This window comes from Squalius cephalus, assembly GCF_949319135.1.
Source record: "Squalius cephalus genome assembly, chromosome: 23".
NCBI lineage: Eukaryota > Metazoa > Chordata > Actinopteri > Cypriniformes > Leuciscidae > Squalius > Squalius cephalus.
The window spans coordinates 18,426,940-18,449,865 of record NC_137144.1 but is presented as its reverse complement, the minus strand read 5'-3'; the positions used below and the strand labels follow the sequence as shown (position 1 = coordinate 18,449,865).

Sequence of the window (22,926 nt, the reverse complement as noted above, 5' to 3'; positions counted from 1 at the left end):
TGACGTAGTGGCACCATGAGACCCATGTTTGTCTTATACTGGCTTCACCTGGATGTGGCCTCACAGGAACAAAGATTTCCACACCCTCTACTCAATCAAAAGGCTCATGTTTCATAAAAGATTCAACAAAAGCATGTGCTGGCTTTTAGTAAACCTTATCACTTGGACTTTTTATGGGTTTTACTCTGCTTCATGTGCAATTAAAATAATAATAACAAAAACAGACAGTGCAGGGGTCTTGTATCATCATAAGGGTTGTGTAAAGAGAGAGAAAAAAAGATAGATAGATAGATAGATAGATAGATAGATAGATAGATAGATAGATAGATAGATAGATAGATAGATAGATAGATAGATAGATAGATAGATAGATAGATAGATAGATAGATAGATAGATAGATAGAAATTGAAATGTTTTGTAACATAAAAAATTTCTTTATATCAGTCCTTAATGAATAAAAATATTAATCAAAAAAAATGAATATCACTGACCCCAAACTGGCAAGTATTATAAAGAGCAGGGCCTTATTTGTCAACATACAAAATTTTATCTCTGAATATGTATAATGTAATATAAGTTTCCCACTCAAAAACGATTCTAAACCTCCTAATGATGGTACAATTTGATTTCAGAGTCCGAGGTGCGTCCCAGCCGGCTGCTGCTGTGGTGTCAGAAACAGACCCAGGGCTACAGGGGGGTAAATGTGACTGACCTTACGTCCTCCTGGAGAAGTGGCCTGGCTCTGTGCGCCCTCATTCACCGCCAGCGGCAGGACCTCATGTGAGCAAGACCCCACACAAAACTGGCTGCCATATTGATTCAGTCGCATGATCTCACTCTCATACGGTTTGACAAATGCTCCATTATTTAGCGCCTCTTTGATTTCACACACGCGACGGTACCTCCTTCCCTTTAGCCATCAAAACAAGTTGTTTCCTTTTACTGAAGGACAATAGCTTTGATTTTTCAACTTCATTTCCCCTGCGGCTTTCGAAAGTAATTGTTTTTTATTCAATAAGGTGAATCAACGGACAAATAGGGAAGATTTTCAAAAGAAGGGAAGAAACAACATGACCATGTCTTGATCAAAACAAGACTCCGTAGAGCTTGCATCATGATTTACACTGGCATCATAAAGTCATTTTCACATTTCTGAAATTGCCATAAATCTTGCAGCCCCTTCTGGATGTGAAGGAAAATGTGATTGGGACTCACAGTGAAATTATAAATCAGCTCATCCAGTCATCACACCATTCTGTGAGAGGTTGTTTGACAAATATTGTTGTTCGCCAAGGATACAGACTGCGAGAACACAGATTCTCAGTTTAATGGAATGGCATTTCCACCTGATAAGATCTTTTTTTACCTGATTCTCTCTCCTGATCTGCCACTTTATCTCACTTCTGTGGTCTGTGCTTCCTCTCTTTGTCCCTTCCTCCAGTGATTTTAACTCCCTGAACGAGGCAGACTGCGCTAAAAACAACCAGTTGGCGTTTGACGTGGCGGAGCGGGAGTTTGGCATCCAGCCGGTCACCACAGGAAAGGAAATGGATTCCGAACGGGGGCCAGACAAGCTCATTATGGTGCTCTACCTATCCAAATATTATGAGATGTTCCGCAACTCAACTCAGTCCAACACAGGTAAGGCTTTCCTCACTCTTGCACCTCAATAAAAAACCCAAATGAGTTTTCAAAAAACTTAATTTGGGGTGTATCAGTAATGTATTGTTATTAAAAAGTCTGAAATTTGTCAAATGTACCCCATGCACCTCAAATTTATTCTAAAACTCTTCTTGAATATACTTTATGCCAAATAAAGTGTGAGGATCTCCAATGCCACCATTTAAAGAATGTTGATCTCAACATTTGTCATTTAACTATAGATATAGATTGCATTAGCCATCTAACATGTTAAAGAGCTGACTATTATTTCTCCATGCATTGCACTGGATAGCAGTGCATGTTGCACATTCTGCATGAGTCACAGCAAGGCATTTTAAAAATGCTGGCATCGCAGATGTTAACTTGCAGATTGTGGGGTGCGGTGTTAGCTGAATGTGTGCATCTGCTGTACACATGCTCTCTGGTTTTGAGCGTTCTCCAACTTGTAATGTATTAAGATTTTATTTTTAATCTCTTGCCTTTAAAGGAGAACTCCGGTCAATTTTAACATTGAGCTCATTTTTTTTTACATTTGGAGTGCTGTCAGTACAGAGAACAACGACAAAAATCGGTGTTGCCTACACCGTGTTATCCTCTTTTTAAAATTTGCACCCTGTTGACTTCAATGGGGCAAGTTTTAAACCTGCTTTTAGCCTCTTAACATCCTTGATGTGTCATTACAAGTGCACAGGTCATGTGAGTGATTCCTTCAGAGTGAACACGCAGTGAATCTGACTGCAGTAGATGTGAAAGATATGAATAAAAATGATGTTTATTCAGCCAGCGCACATACCTGTATTTACATCCTGTTTTCGGTTGAAGTCCAGAGTAATCGATTATCGAGTTCACGCGCGTGATCATAGGTACTAAACCAATGCGCGTGAACTCGACAATCGATTACTCTGGACTTCGACCGAAAACAGGATGTAAATACAGGTATGATCGCTGGCTGAATAAACATCATTTTTATTCATCTTTCACATCTACTGCAGTCAGATTCACCCGTGTTCACTCCGAAGGAATCACTCACATGGCTGGGCACTTGTAATGACACATCAAGGATGTTAAGAGGCTAAAAGCAGGTTTAAAACTTGCCCCATTTAAGTCAACAGGGTGCAAATTTTAAAAAGAGGATAACACGGTGTAGGCAACACCGATTTTTGTCGTTGTTCTCTGTACTGACAGCACTCCAAATTTACAAAAAAATGAGCTCAATGTTAAAATTGACCGGAGTTCTCCTTTAAGCATGTATTGTAAGCTGCAGCAGTGTAGTATTACAGGTACATGCTAGCATCTTGTTGATAACGCTGGTGTAGTATTTGTTGAACACACACTGAAGTATGATGCTAAAGAGTCTTATGTTCTGTTTGCAGGTGTACCCAAAGAGACTGACACAAATAACGAAGACTATTCATCAAAAACCGCAAACTCTCATTACAACTCGATAAATAACACACAGCCAAGGAAGAGAATCCCAAAGGTAGCGTTTTTACCCTGTTCACTTTCTCTGTGACATGCGTCCCTTTAACCAAATGTAAACTGAACCTACATCTCACCCTAATGATGTAAAACACAATACCACTCCTTTATCCAAAGGTTGATAAGAAGTTGGAAGACAATGACACAAACAAAAAGAGGAAGAAGGCCAGCAGTCACCTGGAGGAGGTATGTTAACTTGCCCTTTAGGTGTTGAAGGTTTTCTTTCTAAACATTCACTTTATTGATTTACTTCCCCTAATTGGTCGGTTTCTTTCTCCAGCTAATGTCCAATCAGAGTGCGCCCCCTGTAGGTGAGAGAGAGGAACAGAAGGAAAATAAGGTGCGCTCCATGGCAACTCAACTGCTGGCCAGGTTTGAGGAGAACGCGCCAAGCTCTGGTTTGCGCAGACAGGTACGGCTCCACATCTCCTTTTTCTTTTTTTTTTGCAGGATCTAATCCGGCTCCTTAACCGTAATATGAATACCTGTCTTTGTGCAGTGAAAGTAAATCCTCCGGTTCATCATATGCAGGATCTGAGCATCACAGACCACAATGAAGATATTTGATTTGGATGCATGATGGTACATTTCAAAACATGACAGATGTTTTGTTTGACCGATGTCAGACAGATCTTTTCTGTAGATGTGATCCAGATTTTCAAGAAGCATGTGTTGCGTTTTTCAAGAAAAAAGTTGAAATCAGAAGAATGAATGTTTTGACTAGTTGTAATCCCTAATGCAGTGCAATTGTGGTTTTTCACAGTCAGCCTGCTGTTTTCAGATTAGCAGCGGTCATTAAATGTTCTGGCTGCTCAATTATAGGCTTAAAGGATGTAGGTCACTCATGGAGCGTTAATTCTCCATAACTGAATATGAACATCTACAGTAATGAGCTTTCTTTGCTGTGCAGTTGAGAAGTTGATCATAAGGCAATCTGAGGTTTTTATACCGTTTCATTCAGTTGCTCTGCTTTTAAGTTATCCTTATGGTATTCGTTCTTGATGTGAACGGGCCTTTACACTTGCTTGCTTTCCTTTTTCTGTGGCTCTTTCAGCTTTCCTTTGATCTCTTTCTATCTGTCCTGTTTCTTTCTGCATCTTCTATCTCCCCTGGTGCAATGTTACCGAAACTAGTCTGAATCTGAATCTGAGACTGACTCTGCTGACAAGCCCGTATCTCTGGACATGACTGAAAACCCTCGCTTTGCCAAACCTAAGAGCCAGCCCGCACCCTCTCTGCCCCAGACCAAACCAAAATGGCAGGTATGCTCAGCCAGCATGTCAAACATCCATCATTCCACATTACTTAAAATCACATGCATCAGTGTATTGATTTCATGTGTGTGTCCACTGCTGATGTGACGCACATCCATGACACGTCCTAGAATAACATTCCTATCAATCAATCATTGCGTATATGTTTTCCATTATCAGTCATTCTATGTCGTTCCAGTGGATGTTGATCCAGGAACACATCCTACTTGTGCAAATCATGTTAAAGGTCTTTTATGTGGTATGGTGAATGGGATTTCATGTTGAAGTACATGTTTGTTGATCCTGGAACAACGTCCCTCAAATCTGATTGGTTGATTGGAATAAGTTTAAAGTTTGTCAGGTTAGGCTTACAACCAGGGTGACAGTGAATCAGTGTTATTCACTGTCATTTCACTCTGATTTTAGGGAGAAGTTATAGGTAGGGTTAGGTTTAGAGGTAGGGATAGGGTTTAGGAATACATTTTAGGGATGCACTGATATATGCACCTAAGCCAATAAGCCAATAATTATTTCATGTTATGGCTGATAACCAAATTTATACTGTTTTGTATTTTTATTTTTTTTAAATAAAATTCAAATTTAAATGATTTAATAAAATAATTTAATTTAAAATGTTTTAAAGAAAATGTAATAAACTCATACTATTTTGTATACATTTTTTAAAATAAAATTCAAATTTAAATGATTTAATAAAATTTAATTTAAAATGTTTTAAAGAATGTAATAAAACAAATGTATACTAAAAAAAATCACATTTAAATGACTTAATAAAATAATTTAATTTTAAAATGTTTTAAAGAAAATGTAATAAAATATATTTTTTAGGGCTGTCAAAAGATTAATCGCGATTAATCGCATCCAAAATAAAAGTTTGTGTTTACATAATATATGTGTGTGTACTGTGTATAATTATTTTGTATATATAAATACACACACATGCTTGTATATATTTAAGAAAAATGTTGATTTTTGTATAATTTATATATAAAAAAATTATATTTATATATAATATAAATTATATATACAGTATATGTATGCAAATATTTCTTAAATATATACAAGCATGTGTGTGTATTTATATATACAAAATAATTATACACAGTACACACACATATATTATGCAAACACAAACTTTTATTTTGGATGCGATTAATCGCGATTAATCTTTTGACAGCCCTAATTTTTTTTAAATAAATGTGTAAAACACTTAAAAAAAACTAAAATAAATTGATGTTGCAAGTCAATTTAAGCATCACAACATTATAATGTAGTTAAAGAAAAATGGATATTCATTTTAAGATTTGAGATTATATTAAGGTGTTATAAATTACCAATTCATTTCATTATTTAAAATAACTCTTCTAAATTATTAGTTTTTACAGATTACTTTTAAGTGGCAGCAAAAATAATCTAAATGTAAAATAGGAAATAAGCATGAACAATTAAAATATCCAATATCCTCAGTACAATAATTGAAAAAAAAAAAAAAGTTATCGTCCGATATGGCACTCATGCATCCCTAATAATTTTTTTTAGTGAATCTGGCTTCAACTTGTCCCCTGTGTCCTTTCAGCCATCTCCTTATCTAAGACTGCTTGAATCTCACACGCGGAATGAGACCCACGAGCACACAGAAATCCAGTCCAACTACAAAAACACTGAAATCCCCTCAAGTTATCAAGCCAGCGAGTCTCGTCCCAGATCTCCTCACATTCCCTTCAAAGTGCTCCAGTCGGATAGCCATCTGTCCTCATCGACAACACGCCCCTCAGATTCACCCCCGTCGTTCACACCAGCCCTCGGCGGGACGTTGCACTGCCTGCAGAAGCTGGAAGAGGAAGTCAGTCAGGTGAATGCTGGGATGCATGGATCCAAACCTGTTACATTTCTAAAACGGATCAATTAAAACACTTTAGGAACTGCATAGGAAATATCTGGCAACCACCCGCAAAGTTAATGCCATTTCTTGGATTGAGCATGAGGAAAGCATCTAGATCTATTTTTCCTTACTTAATTTGAGGTTGCATGCCATGCATGAATATTTATATTGTAAACTTATAGTTTGTTTTTTATTATTGCTACAGAGATTCATTCCTTTCTGTTTTGTGATCCTTTCTGTGTCATCTGCCTTGGAATTATTTGCAGAGAAAAGTGCAAGCTGAATTGACTAGAAAGTTCAACAAAAAGAGCATTAAAGAGCGAGCTCAGCAACTGAACGGTCTGTTCACTGGCAAACCACCTCAACCTCAGGTGAAAGAGAAGAGTTGCCCGTGTCAGTGGTCCAAGTGCATCACTAATACTTGAGCATGATGCTTGCTGTGTGTTCACAAAACTTCAGAGTGTTTTACCAAGCGAGTATGTGAACTGAGTGCTTTTGGTCTTTGATCTGACTGAAAATAGCCTCAATATTTATAACATTTAATCTCGAACTGTGTTCAGTTTCTGCTCGGTTAGTTTGCCCTTACTTGACCTCACGAGGGATTTTCCCTCTCAGAGGTTGAAAGAACTCCAGCATCCGGTGATCTCCATGCTTTATTTACAGTGACCTTTTCTTTTTCATCCTGACTTATGTAATTATTGAACCCAACAACTGAAGCAGAATAAACGCAGAACAGTTTGTTTGGTCAGCACGCTTTCATTTCAGCAACACTAATCAGGAATGCATAAAATAGGCCCGTTACGGTTGGCAGTTTTGCTGAATGGAGTCCTCTGTTCTCCCGTTCTGTCTGTCTTTCACTTTTTCATTCTCTACTATAGAGACCAATGATTATTTTAAGATATGTATAACTGATAGTTTATATATATATATATATATATATATATATATATATATATATATATATATATATATATATATATATATATATATATATATATATATAAATTTATTTTTATTTATTTATTTTTATTTCTATTTATATATATATATATATATATATATATATATATATATATATATATATATATATATATATATATATATATATATATATATATAAATTTATTTTTATTTATTTATTTTTATTTCTATTTATTTATTTATTTATTTCTATTTATTTATTTATTTATTTATTATTATTTATTTATTATTATTTTTGTTGTTGTTGTTGTTATTATTGTTTATTATTATTATTATTGTTTGTTGTAGTAGTAGTAGTTCATTTATATAATGTAATATAACAATACATATTTAAAGTTATACTCGTCATTTAAATTTTAGCTACACAATAAAAGCTTATTATTATTATTATTAATATAATAATATTATTGTAGTAGTAGTAGTTTATTTGTGTATATAAAATACATATTTAAAGTCATACTCTTATTTCAATATTAGCTACATAATAATAATAATAATATTAATAATAATAATAATAATTATTATTATTATTATTATTATTATTATTATTATTATTATTATTATTATTATTATTTACAAAAATAACAAATGACCAAATATATTGTTGTTATTGTTACACTACTACTACTACTACTACTACTACTACTACTACTAATACTAATACTAATACTAATAATAATGTTTATATATGTATTATAACAATAAATATTTAAAGTAATACTGACATTTCAATATTAGCAACATAATAATAGTTTTATTATTATCACTACAATTAGTTTTTTTTTTTTACAAATATGTTATATAATACTAATTATCTGCAAAAATAAATATATAATACTGTAATATTGGCTACAATAATAATAGCTGATTCCTTTGTTATCATTATTAATATTATTATTTCTAGTAGTAATAACAAAATATATTATTTTTGTTACACTACTACTTATAATAACAACAAATGAATCTGTTTATTATTATTATTAGTAGTAGTGTAATAACATCAATAATAACAATATATTATTATTATTATTATTATTATTAAATATCTGTCCTTTCCTTCTGTCATCTTCCATTCAGTGCCTGAATAATCTTTTTTTCCTTCTTCATCTTTCTGCTCTTCTGCTCTCCTCACACAGGCAGATGAAACTCCTTCCGTTTCTTCTTCTTCTTTCTCAGTCCACACTATCACAGAATGCTCTACTCTGTCTTGTCTTCTGTCCCCTGTTCCTGCAGTCCAACACGAGCAGGTAAAACACATGATTCTACTGATACTGGTCATTTCAGGAGCTCTCCTGTTTTAGACTGCATCTGCTTTGAGTCTCATCACAGTATACAAAAGATCAGTTTGTTTTAAAGTAATGCTGAAAGGCATTTTCCCATTGGTTGTATAGTGCAGTGAAGATCCAGAAACACAGCTGAACCACAATAAACACGCAGATCGCTCTGAAATCAGACGTGTAGAGTGCCTTGACTCCTCCAAACAGGTATTCAAGCTGTTAAAAGTAGTCCAGTGACTAAAAAAATCACTCTCCCCTATTGTTTTTCTACTTTTTTTCTCCTTTTCCTGATTTGCATTTACTTTCTATTCTCTCTTTTCCTTCACTACTGATTGCTAGAGAACAGTGGGGAAGGTTTCCTCTGCCATTGGGGTTAAAGCCGCTACATTGGCCATCTTATATGAGACCGATCACAGACCTAACAACCCCTTTACCCTCTCGCTGGTAAGCACCTACCGTCCTGGGACAAGATGACCATGTTTAAGAGATACGGTTGTTTCTTCAGGCTGCAGAATCCTCAAATATAAAGAGAAGCCTTGATGATCTTTTTTTAAAATGTGAATCAGAAGTCATTTCATGTTCCCAACAAAGATTCAGTCTGTATTGCTAAGTCACAGCCTCAGGATGTAGGCCAACATCATGTGTTTTTCTTTAATTTCTCAGGTTTTTTTTATGTACACTGATGTGTTTAAATCTTGTGATCTGTAGAAAGTGGAAAAACTGCATATTCTTTTGCTGCCGGCCACGACTTTGTGACATTTTCTGTAGTTAAGAGAGTCTTTGTCCACAGATAGAGGCCAGAAGGTGTGCAGAATCTGGGGCGGTAATATATTTTTGTATCTGGCTCGAAGCACAAAGCTTTTCGGCTCATTTTTGTCAGGAAAATACTTCATGCTTTGGCTTAAGCATTGGTTTATTGACCAATTAACTAAATATTATGCCCTTTTCATCTTGTGTGATTGCACAGTGTGACACTGACCTGCTAATAAGTTATAACTTATGCTAAGAAGTGATCATTTGTGATCTTTTACTTCAAGTGGTTTCCTAGCAGGTTTTGCCCTAATTTTGCCCTAAAACAGCTGATCAGTGCTAGTAATATGGCTAAATACTCATTCATTTATTTGCTTAATTTATTTTATTTATTATTTTGTTTTTATTTGTTTTATTATTTTATTTTTTGTTTTTATTTTTGTTTTATTTTATTTATTTATTGTTTTTATTTTTGTTTTATTTATCGTTTTATTTGTTTATTCTAATTTTCCTTTTTTCTCTATTTATTTTATTTATTTATTTATTTTTTGTTTTGTATTTTATCTTGTCCCTTTGAAACCGCACTTTGGTACACTTTTTCAAGGTGCTTTCTAAATAAATGTTGATTTGATTTGTTACTCATTGTAGTGCATCAGAACAGTATTGTAAAAGCAAAATGTGTTGAATCTCTTGCTTTCCCCATAATTTGATAATGATGTTGTGTTTCAGACGAGCATGCGTAAGGAGTTTCCTCAGGGTCTGGGCGGCAGCGACACATGTCACTTCTGTAAGAAGCGTGTGTATATCATGGAGCGTCTCAGTGCGGAGGGATTCTTCTTCCACAGAGAGTGTTTCCGCTGTAACATCTGCGGCTGCACGCTGCGTCTGGGCGGTCACGCCTTTGACTCCAACCAAGGTGTGTTATTCGTGAGGATTGCATTTATAATTAAATTACATTTTTATTCATTAGAGTACCGTAGTGTTGAATGGAGAAAATGGTTTATACTGTCTTTTTCTTGCAGGCACTTTTTACTGCAAGCTGCACTTTTCTCAGCGAAAAATCAGCAGTAGGCATCGAAGAGGAGAGGTAATGTTCGTATATTTTACTGAACAGATGTGGTCAGCCAATGTGTGTTTTTAAATTGACAACAGTCAGTAATAGTTTAGAGTTCATCATACAAAATATTTGACTGAAGAATGCTGCGATCAGAATAATTGTTTAGTTTACATTATGGCAGCATAATTTTAGTTAATAGCAAATGAGGCACGCACACAATTTATAACATTTAAGTGAACACTAATTGTTGTTAATGTTATTAATAATTATTAATATTTACAAATCTAGATGATTATTTTTATTATTTTTATACATATTTATTATTATTATTATTATTATTATTATTATCCCGTTATGTTGCCATAATAATCATTTTTATTATTATAAAAAGAAAATATTATTATTGTTATGTGTTATGCTGGTATTATTTATAATATGTTGTTGTTGTTGTTGTTGATGATTTTTTTTATAAAGCTTGTATATTTAAGTTAAGTAATTTCACTTAAATGACAATTAATAGGTAATTTGCATTGCCATTTAAGTGAAATTATTGAACTTCAATATACAAGCTTGATAAAAATGATCATTCTAGAAGAAAATTTCAGATGGCACTTAGAGGCTTTTGCATCTGAACTCTTCATATATAAAGTTAGAAGTAACTTTTATTGTATTGTAAATGTGACTATCATCTGTTTCTTTACATCATCACACAGATCAACGGAGGCAGCAGACCCTCGTCCAGCGCTAGCTCAGATTACACGGCCACCGACGGCCTCCGCGGCCAGCCCTCAGGTACCCTGACTTCCCTTATTAGGAAAAGTCTGCACTGGCCACTGCACGTGGGCCGCACACTGTTCGGTTCCCCCCGCCAGCTTGCCCGCTGGATGTATAAGGCGGCCCGGGCCGCAGGGCTACACATCAGAGAGCGCCAGGAGGACTATGTATTCCTTTATGAGCTGCTGAGTCTGGGTGTGCCCTTCATGTACGTGCTGCATGAGATCACGTCCCAGATGAGCCGAGAGGCCGTCGCTCCCTCCCCAGTGAGCATGATGTAGTCACTCCAGCGGTACCAGGGGATCCGACTCTCTTAAAGGGGCTTCGGTACTGCTGGACTGACGAGGGAAGGGTCTTAAACTCTGTAGACTCAGTCCCTTACACTGCCATGCTTAGTTTATTTGCCTATATTAGTTATTTCTTGGTACATTTTCAGTGTTGTGATTTGTAAGAAAGCATCTTAAAGAGACGGTTCACCCAAAATTCAAATTCTGTCATTTACTCACCCTCATGTCGCTTCAAACCTGTTTGACTTGCTTCTGTGAAACACAAAAGATGAGAAATTCTGTGTTTTTGTACACCAGTGGAAGAAGCAAGCAAGTAAGTAATTCAGGTTTGGAACGACAAGAGAGGGAGTAAATGATGACACGATTGTCATTTTTGGGTGAACTGTCCCTTTAAGCTGCAACTTTATTGGCCTACAGGGTTTAAGAATCATTCAGTGTTTGTATATTCATCTGAATGACAAACATAAGATCCAAAGCTGATAAACTAAGAGCACTTTACTGAAGGGTTTGCCGCTTCATCCTAACTGCCTGAAACCGCCGGTTAACGTTAAGGTTTGCATCTCCCCTTATGTTATGTGCAATGGAAATGCCAAACAGAATTAAAATGCATTTTGATGACTGTTAATGAGGACATATTATAGCCTTTATCTTTTTTTGTTGTTGTTGAAATGTTCACTATTTTTGTAGTTTACAGCATTTTCGGGTACAACTACTTAAACTTTGTGTGTTTTTTTTCTTTGTGATGTAATGCAAATAGTCGTTATTGGTGAAATGCATTGATTTTTCTAATGTTAAAGTGGAGGAAATGTCCTTCGGGATCTCCGTGAATAGGGCAACTTCAATTGTTTAATCAATTGGTGTTCAAACATTCCCCCTAAATGTGTGGTGTAAAGCTTTAAAATGTTTTTTTTTTTCTTTTTTCAGTGTCTAAGTGTACTGAACATGCATAATTATAATTCTTTTGCAAAATTCACCAATGATTTTAGTGCTATTTCTCTCTTAATTTCCTTCTTTCTCTTCATATTTCATCTTTCCCATCCTGTCCCACATCATATATAGTCTGTTTCAAGTTTCCAATGCTCCAACCCCTGATTGGCTGAACCATGAGAGCAGGAACGCGATTGGCCTGCATGGGTCAGGTGATCAGGTTGTTTCGCTTCACACTGGCTCCCTGCATATTCCTTGACTATAATATTAACCCCATTATTGTGAATGCAGCATGGGTCTAATGTATGAACATTTCTTAAGCATCACAAACATCACTGTCCTTCACAGAAAGACGGTATTACGTTAGTTTGTACCCAGAGCTAACATACTAACAGAAGTGCACTTGAACGCTCGGCTATCCCAACATGCTTTTTGAATGCACTTGTTTGTTTTTTTCGCGCTCACCGCGTCCCGTAAAGTAAACCTCCCTTCTTGTCTCTCTCCGTGTTTTGTCCTCTCTGTTGCAGAGGCTGCTTTACTATCCCAATCCCATGTAAGACCACTTTCTTGTTCCTTCTCCTAAAAACAAACTGAGGTCGTTATATAAGAAGACTTTAGTTTTGCACAATTTTAAAAGTCCTTTTGTTTTGTTTTGTCAATTTTAGCTTACTATTTCTTGTATATTTCACAATGAAAGACTGTTTGTCTTAATTTATAATATATTTAAAACTTGTACGCATAAAATAAATCCATTTTTAACTCTAAAAGTTTGTTTCTGCCTTTTTGTCTGCCGATTCACTGAGCTTCCTGTGTAACCCACTGACGTCCCAAAGTGTTTGTGTTCATCAGTGCTGTGATGAAAAATTCTATACAAATATTTTACTGCCAAGCAATTAATACGAAAGGCAACACTATCACAGTTCAGCGCTCAATTAACCCTGTGCTCAATATATCACACCCACCATTCACAAACACAGCCCTCCCCATTTTTGTTTTCACATCCCACGATTTAAAGCATTGGAACGGAAATAAAATGGATATTTTTTTGGTACATACATCAGACCCATTTAAAATTATGTCTGAATTCTTGTATAGCCCAACTCAACTTGGTTCTTTTGGGTCTTTTCTATCCTTTCCTTTTATCTTCTTTTGGGTACTGCATTGCCTCCCATTTTGAACTAAAATGATGCAGAATAATCATGAAAAAAAGATTTTATGAATTTTTAACCTTCATGTTCTGTTGAGGTTGACTTGATAATACAGTGCATTTGAAAAATGAGAAAATACACCTTTATAACCTGACACACAAATGCATACTTATTGAGCTCTTAAAATGTATTTGCGTCTCTCGCACCCCAAACAGAGCATGAGGGTTAAATTAATTGAATTTATTCATATCCATGAATTTTCATGAATTTCACGAATTTTGCTAATTTAAAATCTAAATTGCAAATACATTTCTTTTTTTATAAAGATTCACAGGGTCAAAAATGAATGAAAACATCTTCAAAGACCTCCTGCTATGTCTTTAATTCATTTGACACACAAGAAAATGCAGTATTGAGTGCGTTATTCATGAATGACAATCATGGAGCGTATTAGAGGGAAAGATGAAAACCATTGTAAAGCATCAATCAAAACAGCCGTTCATTCGGACTAGATTTGACTGTCCCTCAAGGTTATAATGTCTGCTTAACATTAAATAAGAGATGAGAAATTAGTTCAAATTTAGGGATGTTTTGTCATACCATCATCTAATGAAACTTTCAAATACCTTATACTGTCATTCAAACAGGAATTCAGCTTTTACAAGCCACTGAAATAGTCAACTAAAGTCTGCCTGTAACATTTTACAAGTTAGAAATTAGTTAGAAATGTTCTCTTCTAGGGACATGTATGTGGTATATAATAATCATTATTATTATTATTATTATTATTATTATTATTATTATTATTATTATTATTATTATTAATAATAATAATAATAATAATAATAATAATAAATTATAATAATAATTATTATTATTATTATTATTATTAAATTATTTTAAGTATTGTATTAATTTACTTTTATTATTATTTTATAATATATAATATTATTATAATATATAAAATATATATAATATATCATATATATATATTATAAAAATATATAATAATTATTTTATTTTTTATTTTATTTACTTTTATTAACATTTATTATTACCAAATAATAATAACAATAATAATGTAAATTTAATAAAGTAACCAAATTAAATTGATTCGAAGGTTATGTTGTAATAATATTGAGGATGTAAATTAATAAATTAATTTATTATTGTTCATAATAATAATAATAATAATAATAATAATAATAATAATAATAATAAATGTATCTTAATGAATTAAAATAAGATTTGAAGATTGCATTTTATTATTATTAATAATTATCAATAAAATGAATGTATTATTATTATTATTATTATTATTATTATTATTATTATTATTATTATTAATACATTTTATTGATAATTATTAATAATAATAAAATGCAATCTTCAAATCTTATTTTAATTCATTAAGATGTATTATTATTATTATTATTATTATTATTATTATTATTATTATTATTCAGTATTGATGATGATAATGATAATAATGATAATAATAGTAATAATAGTAATAATAAAATAAAGCTTATTTATTTATTATGTGGTATTAATAATATTAATAATAATAATAATAATAATAATAATAATAATACCAATACAAATTTAGTAATTAAATTAATAAATGTATTAATATTATTAATAATAATAATAATAATAATAATAATTAGTTGTTGTGCTGGTGATATACAAATATTTTTAAGGTATGTAGTCATTTCTCAACATAAATAGCATGATAAAGAAGCATGATAGCAGAAGTCCGTTTTCTGAATTGAGTTTTTCATATGTGTGTGTGCGTGGACCCCGCAGGAGCCGAGTCAGACTCCAGAACTCAGAAGTGTTTGTGGAAGCCCAGCGCTCCGGTTGAGAGTGCAGAGGTGCCGGCCCTCTCAAACTCAACAGAGCTCATAAACATGAGGTCGGTTCATAATACTCACGACAAATGCGAATGTCTAATCATTTACCATGACAAGGAGCTATAAAATGTAGACTCGTATACTCCAGTCACGTTGACGGCCCATACGAGACTGAGCGATGCTCTTATTTCATTATTTCCACTTTATCATGAACATTTTTAACTTTAGCATTAATAATAAATAATAATATTAATAATAATTAATAGGTATTATTTTTTTATTCATGATAAAATTATAATTTGTGTGAAAGCTAAAAACATCCCGTCTAATACTGCATGCTTTTTATATGCATATTTTTTGTAGTGAAGCCAAAGATTCATGTAAAAAGCCCGATCCTGCAGATTCTGCACCTGCATGTCTCGATTCTGAACTGCAGAAAGGTCAGTGAAAAGCTCTGGATGTTAGTTATATTTTCCTCAATTTTACTATTTCACATAATATTGCCTTTTACAATAGCCCCAAAATGTTTTTAGACACATATAAGTCACATATCCAAGGGCCCGTCATTAAAGGAGAACTCCGGTCAATTTTAACATTTGAGCTCATTTTTTTGTAAATTTGGAGTGCTGTCAGTACAGAGAACAACGACAAAAATCGGTGTTGCCTACACCGTGTTATCCTCTTTTTAAAATTTGCACCCTGTTGACTTAAATGGGGCAAGTTTTAAACCTGCTTTTAGCCTCTTAACATCCTTGATGTGTCATTACAAGTGCACAGGTCATGTGAGTGATTCCTTTAGAGTGAACACAGTGAATCTGACTGCAGTAGATGTGAAAGATATGAATAAAAATGATGTTATTTCAGCCAGCGCTCATACCTGTATTTTCTTCCTGTTTTCGGTTGAAGTCCACAGTAGTCGATTGTCGAGTTCACGCGCATGATCGTACGTACTAATGCTGCGTTCCAGGCAACCTGTAACCCGTGTTTTTCCAACTCGTAACTGGGAGTACATCGATCTAGTACGAGTTCACGGGTGGGAAGTTACGGGTTTTACTGCCGTTCCAGTGCACTTTCACGGGTATAAGGTTGGAAAAACACGGGTTACAGGTTGCCTGGAACGCGGCATAAACCTATGCGCGTGAACTCGACAATCGACTACTGTGAGCTTCGACCAAAAACAGGATGTAAATACAGGTATGAGCACTGGCTGAAATAACATCATTTTTATTAATATCTTTCACATCTACTGCAGTCAGATTCACCGTGTTCACTCAGAAGGAATCACTCACATGGCTGGGCACTTGTAATGACACATCAAGGATGTTAAGAGGCTAAAAGCAGGTTTAAAACTTGCCCCATTTAAGTCAACAGGGAAATTTTAAAAAGAGGATAACACGGTGTAGGCAACACCGATTTTTGTCGTTGTTCTCTGTATTGACAGCACTCCAAATTTACAAAAAAATTTGCTCAATGTTAAAATTGACCGGAGTTCTCCTTTAATGATGGCTTAAGTGTGTAAAATCAACACTTTTGAGCTAGTAAATAGTGGAACTATAATAGTGGATATTTGGAAGCGTTCATTCTGATGTCTTCTTTTCATCAGTGAAACACTCCACTGCAAAAGGAGAAATAACCAACAAAAACAACCTCTGGAGGAAGAAAATTCGATCCAGTAAGTGTCATTCTTCCAGTGTTCCATGAAAAAACATCCATGGGAACCTTCAAACACAGCAGAAGTGTTTTCCTTCCCATTGTGCTTGTGTTGTCAGCCACGATCTTAAACTGTAGGTTGAGTTATTTTTCTGCTCAAGGTTGTTGAAGAGCTCAGAGTCTCTGTGTCTCGACTGAACGCTTAACCTTGCTTGTTGTATTGGCTGTGATGTCAGGTGCCACACGTGCGCTAATCTGATTCTGAATTCATGTGTTTGTTAATCCTCACTGGATTATTATCAGTTCTATTTATAAAAGCTAATGCTGCTTTTGGTCACGCCTGAACACATGTTCTTCATTATTAGAGCTCAGTTTCTTTATATTTAGCTCTGAAGTAAATGACTGATCTGAAACCAAAACTCTGAAGGCTGCAGTATAGAAATAGTTTGTGAAAACTTTATATAAAACTGTTTTTTTTTTGTTTGTTTTTTTAAATGCTGGTCATATCCACCCTCTTCTCTAGAGGGCGCTGCTGGTCTGTTTCACATCCATTGTTTCAGACAATACAAAAGCAATTACACTCTGTTCTGCAAATTTTGAGTGTTGCACTATAATATGTTGTAGTTAGCATAATTTAGCAATCATTTACAGTGTCAGATTTCATGCAAGCATAACTTGGCCAAAATGGATGAATTAAAATTCTGAGAGAGAGTAACCAGATTGAATGCTGAATTTCACTAATTATTTTGTTTCTAATTTTTAAAAACATTTTACTGAATAAAAATAATAATTAAAGTAATATAATGATTACTATTATTGTCATTTATCATTCTTTAATTTAAGAACAATTAAATTATAAAATAATTGATTTATCAACAATAGTAATTGTGTGTATATATATATATATATATATATATATATATATATATATATATATATATATATATATATATATATATATATATATATATATATATATATATATATATATATATATATATATATATATATATAATTAATTATTATTTTTATTTATTTTATGAATTTCACTATTGTTTCTCATTTTTAAAAAGTTACTTTATTATTATTATTATTATTATTATTACATGATTTAATAACAACAACAATAATAATAATAATGATGATGGTAATAATAATAATAAATTAGCACTGAAATAAATTGTGCTGGTGTTGTACAGACATTTTAAAGTGGGTAGCCATTTCTCAACATAGAGAGTATGATTAATAAAAATAATATTTAATATTCATTTGTTTGTTTATTAACTTTATTCACTATTTATAACTATGTACTGTTTCCAAATTTAAATTTTTTATTATTTATGTTATGTGATTTAATAACAACAACAATAATTTGTTATGAATTTAGCTATGAAAAAAATGGCGCTGGTGATGTATGTACAGACATTTTTAAGCTAGGTAGCCATTTCTCAACATAGATAGCATGCTTATTATTAGTAGTAGTAGTAGTATGTATTAATTTAACCATTATTGATGTTTTTTATTACTATTAATAATGTTCATTAGATCTGTGATCACTCTTTTGTGGCATCATTTCCTCACCTAGCCCTGCCCCTCGTCCTGCTTAAGAAGTTTCACCGTGGGAAACCAGACGATAAAACCGAAGCCCCCGACAAGGAAGATGGAGACTCAGACTTTGAGGAGATCCATGAATCTGTAAACAGATTTTCATTCACTTTTTTTTGTCTGTCATTCTGTGTCATCACGTCTATCTCCGAATGATCAGTCATTGCATCCAGCTATTAGGTGGTTTCTTGCACTAAATTGCCAAAACAGTGTATAAATTGTTTGATTTGTCACTGTTCTTAAGTTCCTATATCCATGAGCTGTTAAAGATGGTGTTTTCTCACGCAGCTCTCCCCAACAAAGCCTGCAACACAGACTACAGAGTCTGACTGCCCCGTACTGGAGGACAAGAACTCAACAGCTCTTGATGAGATCCCAAAGATCCCTCTATACCGTGCACATTTTCATCCTGAAACCCCAAAACCCAACACTTCCTCTCCAGAGCCTGTCGTCCCAGCTGTTCCCTCAGAGGCGAACTCCTTCAGCCCCAAGAAGAAGCTCACGTTGTCTTTATCAGAGAAGGAGAAGCTGCTCAACTGGGAATTAACCACACCTGGAAAGCCCTCAACATCTGAAGGGGAACAACATGACAGGACCTCTACAAATCCTCAAAACGATCAACCAGAACCAGAAACTCCACCGAAACCAAGCCGCCCCCAACCTGAGCCCACTCCTCCACTCTTCGGCTTCCAACAGTGGGCCAACAGTCTCCGGAAGTCCTTCTCCTCCAGCAAAGGGAGCAACCCTGTGGTCCTCAGGAGAAACCGGCCTTTGAAAGCCAGGCCGTTGTCTGAGGGCTCCTTCAACCTCAGTGGCTTGCTTGGCAGCAGTATTCAGAGCAACCAGGATGAGGAACACAGCAGCGTGTTTACAGATGAAAGTCAGTCCAGAGCGAGGACTGGAAGCGAGCTCACGACGTTACTGGAGCAGGTGGCTCTCGGCTCCAAGAAGGGCACAAAAGATGACATGGCCTCCTTACCGCCCAGAAAACTCAATTTCTTCTCCTCCCTGCGCATTAAGAGGAGCGAAGGAGCAGATAAGAGCAAAGGAGACGACCAGAAAGACATCTTGACCATTCTTTCCAGATTTAGAAGCAAAGGTAATTGCAGGTTAAAGTGACCTGTAATGCTTTTCTACAGTTTAATAGTGGTTTAAAATCAATAAATCGAATGATAACGAAAAGCACAAAGTGTAAGAGGTAGAATGTTCTGCAGGAACACGTTCACTCTTCTGAACATAACCGTTACCGTCATCATGCATGCAAGATATGTGAGTGAGTGTTGGTAAGTTTTTCGTCTTGAAACCAAAAAAAGTTTAAATCCCGTCTGGCTAGCGCTCTTCCCATAACGTTTTGAACTCTTTCGATCACATAAACGTTTACACTACGAAAGCAATTCTGTCGAATGTGTTTTCGAATACCTCTGGAAGTGATCTAAACTCAAAACGTTTTAGACCCCGTTTACACCTGTATTCAGCATCGTCCACTTGTGATTGGATTGAGGGAAATGCTTCTTAATACCAGGAACTTCTAATACTTAATACTTCTATTTTAGAACGGTGGAGACAGATTTAATGGGAAATTGCATACGTCATATGCCCACCCCACGTGTATCACGTCATCTCAGTACACAGAGAAAGTAGCTCAGGCTAAAAAGAAGCTTTACCCATGAAGAGTAAAGCTGAAAGTTTGTTTATAATAAGAAAAATTTACCATGGATCATTCAGAATGGCAAACCTGGTGCCTCGAGTCGCATTCATCCGCATGAAGCACAACCAAAACAATGTTCTTCCACAAAATCCTTTTTTTTTTTTTTTATTGCTAGAGGGACTTGCATGAGTTACAGTGAGGAAAATAAGTATTTGAACACCCTGCTATTTTGCAAGTTCTCCCACTTAGAAATCATGGAGGGGTCTGAAATTGTCATCGTAGGTGCATGTCCACTGTGAGAGACATAATCTAAAAAAAAAAAAAATCCAGAAATCACAATGTATGATTTTTTAACTATTTATTTGTATGATACAGCTGCAAATAAGTATTTGAACACCTGAGAAAATCAATGTTAATATTTGGTACAGTAGCCTTTGTTTGCAATTACAGAGGTCAAACGTTTCCTGTAGTTTTTCACCAGGTTTGCACACACCGCAGGAGGGATTTTGGCCCACTCCTCCACACAGATCTTCTCTAGATCAGTCAGGTTTCTGGGCTGTCGCTGAGAAACACGGAGTTTGAGCTCCCTCCAAAGATTCTCTATTGGGTTTAGGTCTGGAGACTGGCTAGGCCACACCAGAACCTTGATATGCTTCTTACAGAGCCACTCCTTGGTTATCCTGGCTGTGTGATTCGGGTCATTGTCATGTTGGAAGACCCAGCCTCGACCCATCTTCAATGCTCTAACTGAGGGAAGGAGGTTGTTCCCCAAAATCTCGCAATACTTGGCCCCGGTCATCCTCTCCTTAATACAGTGCAGTCGCCCTGTCCCATGTGCAGAAAAACACCCCCAAAGCATGATGCTACCACCCCCATGCTTCACAGTAGGGATGGTGTTCTTGGGATGGTACTCATCATTCTTCTTCCTCCAAACACGTTTAGTGGAATTATGACCAAAAAGTTCTATTTTGGTCTCATCTGACCACATGACTTTCTCCCATGACTCCTCTGGATCATCCAAATGGTCATTGGCAAACTTAAGACGGGCCTTGACATGTGCTGGTTTAAGCAGGGGAACCTTCCGTGCCATGCATGATTTCAAACCATGACGTCTTAGTGTATTACCAACAGTAACCTTGGAAACGGTGGTCCCAGCTCTTTTCAGGTCATTGACCAGCTCCTCCCGTGTAGTTCTGGGCTGATTTCTCACCTTTCTTAGGATCATTGAGACCCCACGAGGTGAGATCTTGCATGGAGCCCCAGTCCGAGGGAGATTGACAGTCATGTTTAGCTTCTTCCATTTTCTAATGATTGCTCCAACAGTGGACCTTTTTTCACCAAGCTGCTTGGCAATTTCCCCGTAGCCCTTTCCAGCCTTGTGGAGGTGTACAATTTTGTCTCAAGTGTCTTTGGACAGCTCTTTGGTCTTGGCCATGTTAGTAGTTGGATTCTTACTTGATTGTATGGGGTGGACAGGTGTCTTATGCAGCTAACGACCTCAAACAGGTGCATCTAATTTAGGATAATAAATGGAGTGGAGGTGGACATTTTAAAGGCAGACTAACAGGTCTTTGAGGGTCAGAATTCTAGCTGATAGACAGGTGTTCAAATACTTATTTGCAGCTGTATCATACAAATAAATAGTTACAAAATCATATATTGTGATTTCTGGATTTTTTTTTTAGATTATGTCTCTCACAGTGGACATGCACCTACGATGACAATTTCAGACCCCTCCATGATTTCCAAGTGGGAGAACTTGCAAAATAGCAGGGTGTTCAAATACTTATTTTCCTCACTGTATATAGTGTAGCTTTAAATAAATCTAGTGTTTTCTTGACCCTAGACGGTTAACATCAGCACTCGTTCTCACATGCTCCACATTTCCAAGTGATAAGTCACATGACGTACATCGCGCTGCTTGTGTTAACTTCATTGTTATTATATGCAGCGCCGTTATCTCTTGTATTATAATCTCCCACCAGCTTTCATTATATTCCCTGCATGCAATAGTCAGGCAACTGTGAAACACGGCACTTTAATCTCATGATGCATCAAAACAATATTCATTCCACGTTGTTGGCAGCACAATGATATAGCGATACAGTTTCATAAATGTAGTTTCAAACAATGGATCGATTCTGATGCACAAATCTGGTTCACGTACATTCATATTCAGCATAACATTATAGAGTGCTGCAGGGAGGACATACTTTTGTAGGCCAAAACCCAGAAGAAAGTTAGCATTTCAGCACTTCTTATTTTATCGTCCTGAAGTCAATGGGTTTTTGACCTAAAATAATAATTAACAGCTTTAATTATTAATTACTACTATTATTATTATTATTATTTAATCATCATCAGCTGATGTTGGATTTATTGATTCATTATTTATTAACTAATATTTTAATGTGCCTTGACCTAAAATAATTAACATTTTGTTTTTATTATTATTATTATTTAATGATTTTCAGCTGATAATGTATATTTATTTATTTTTGATTTACTTATTTATTGACTGATAAATCCCTATTTTTTTTTTAAATGTGCCATGACCTAAAATAGTAATTAACATTTTGTTTTTATTGTTATTTAATCATTATTTATTGATTGATTGATTGACTGACTGACTGACTGACTGACTGACTGACTGACTGACTGACTGACTGAC

General features: G+C 35.0%; 1 protein-coding gene across 9 annotated transcripts in view; it reads left to right on the top strand.

Annotated features, from left to right (window-relative positions):
• Positions 1-22,926, top strand: part of mical2b (microtubule associated monooxygenase, calponin and LIM domain containing 2b) — a 50,330-nt gene that overhangs the window by 20,873 nt on the left and 6,531 nt on the right. For 2 of the 9 annotated variants that reach the window (XM_079860255.1, XM_079860256.1), the window contains exons 12-24: positions 634-781; positions 1,443-1,642; positions 3,037-3,143; positions 3,260-3,328; positions 3,423-3,554; positions 10,033-10,219; positions 10,326-10,390; positions 11,074-11,152; positions 15,306-15,414; positions 15,716-15,792; positions 16,956-17,024; positions 18,588-18,697; positions 18,896-19,706. In XM_079860255.1, coding sequence (XP_079716381.1) covers positions 634-781; positions 1,443-1,642; positions 3,037-3,143; positions 3,260-3,328; positions 3,423-3,554; positions 10,033-10,219; positions 10,326-10,390; positions 11,074-11,152; positions 15,306-15,414; positions 15,716-15,792; positions 16,956-17,024; positions 18,588-18,697; positions 18,896-19,706 — 2,163 coding nt within the window. Of the gene's footprint in view, positions 1-633; positions 782-1,442; positions 1,643-3,036; positions 3,144-3,259; positions 3,329-3,422; positions 3,555-3,641; positions 3,668-4,275; positions 4,405-5,989; positions 6,266-6,561; positions 6,667-8,412; positions 8,524-8,667; positions 8,761-8,892; positions 8,998-9,343; positions 9,377-10,032; positions 10,220-10,325; positions 10,391-11,073; positions 12,394-12,480; positions 12,670-12,875; positions 13,067-15,305; positions 15,415-15,712; positions 15,793-16,955; positions 17,025-18,587; positions 18,698-18,895; positions 19,707-22,926 lie in introns of those variants that run through there. The other 7 variants (XM_079860252.1, XM_079860253.1, XM_079860258.1 and 4 more) reach the window with 7 other exon arrangements.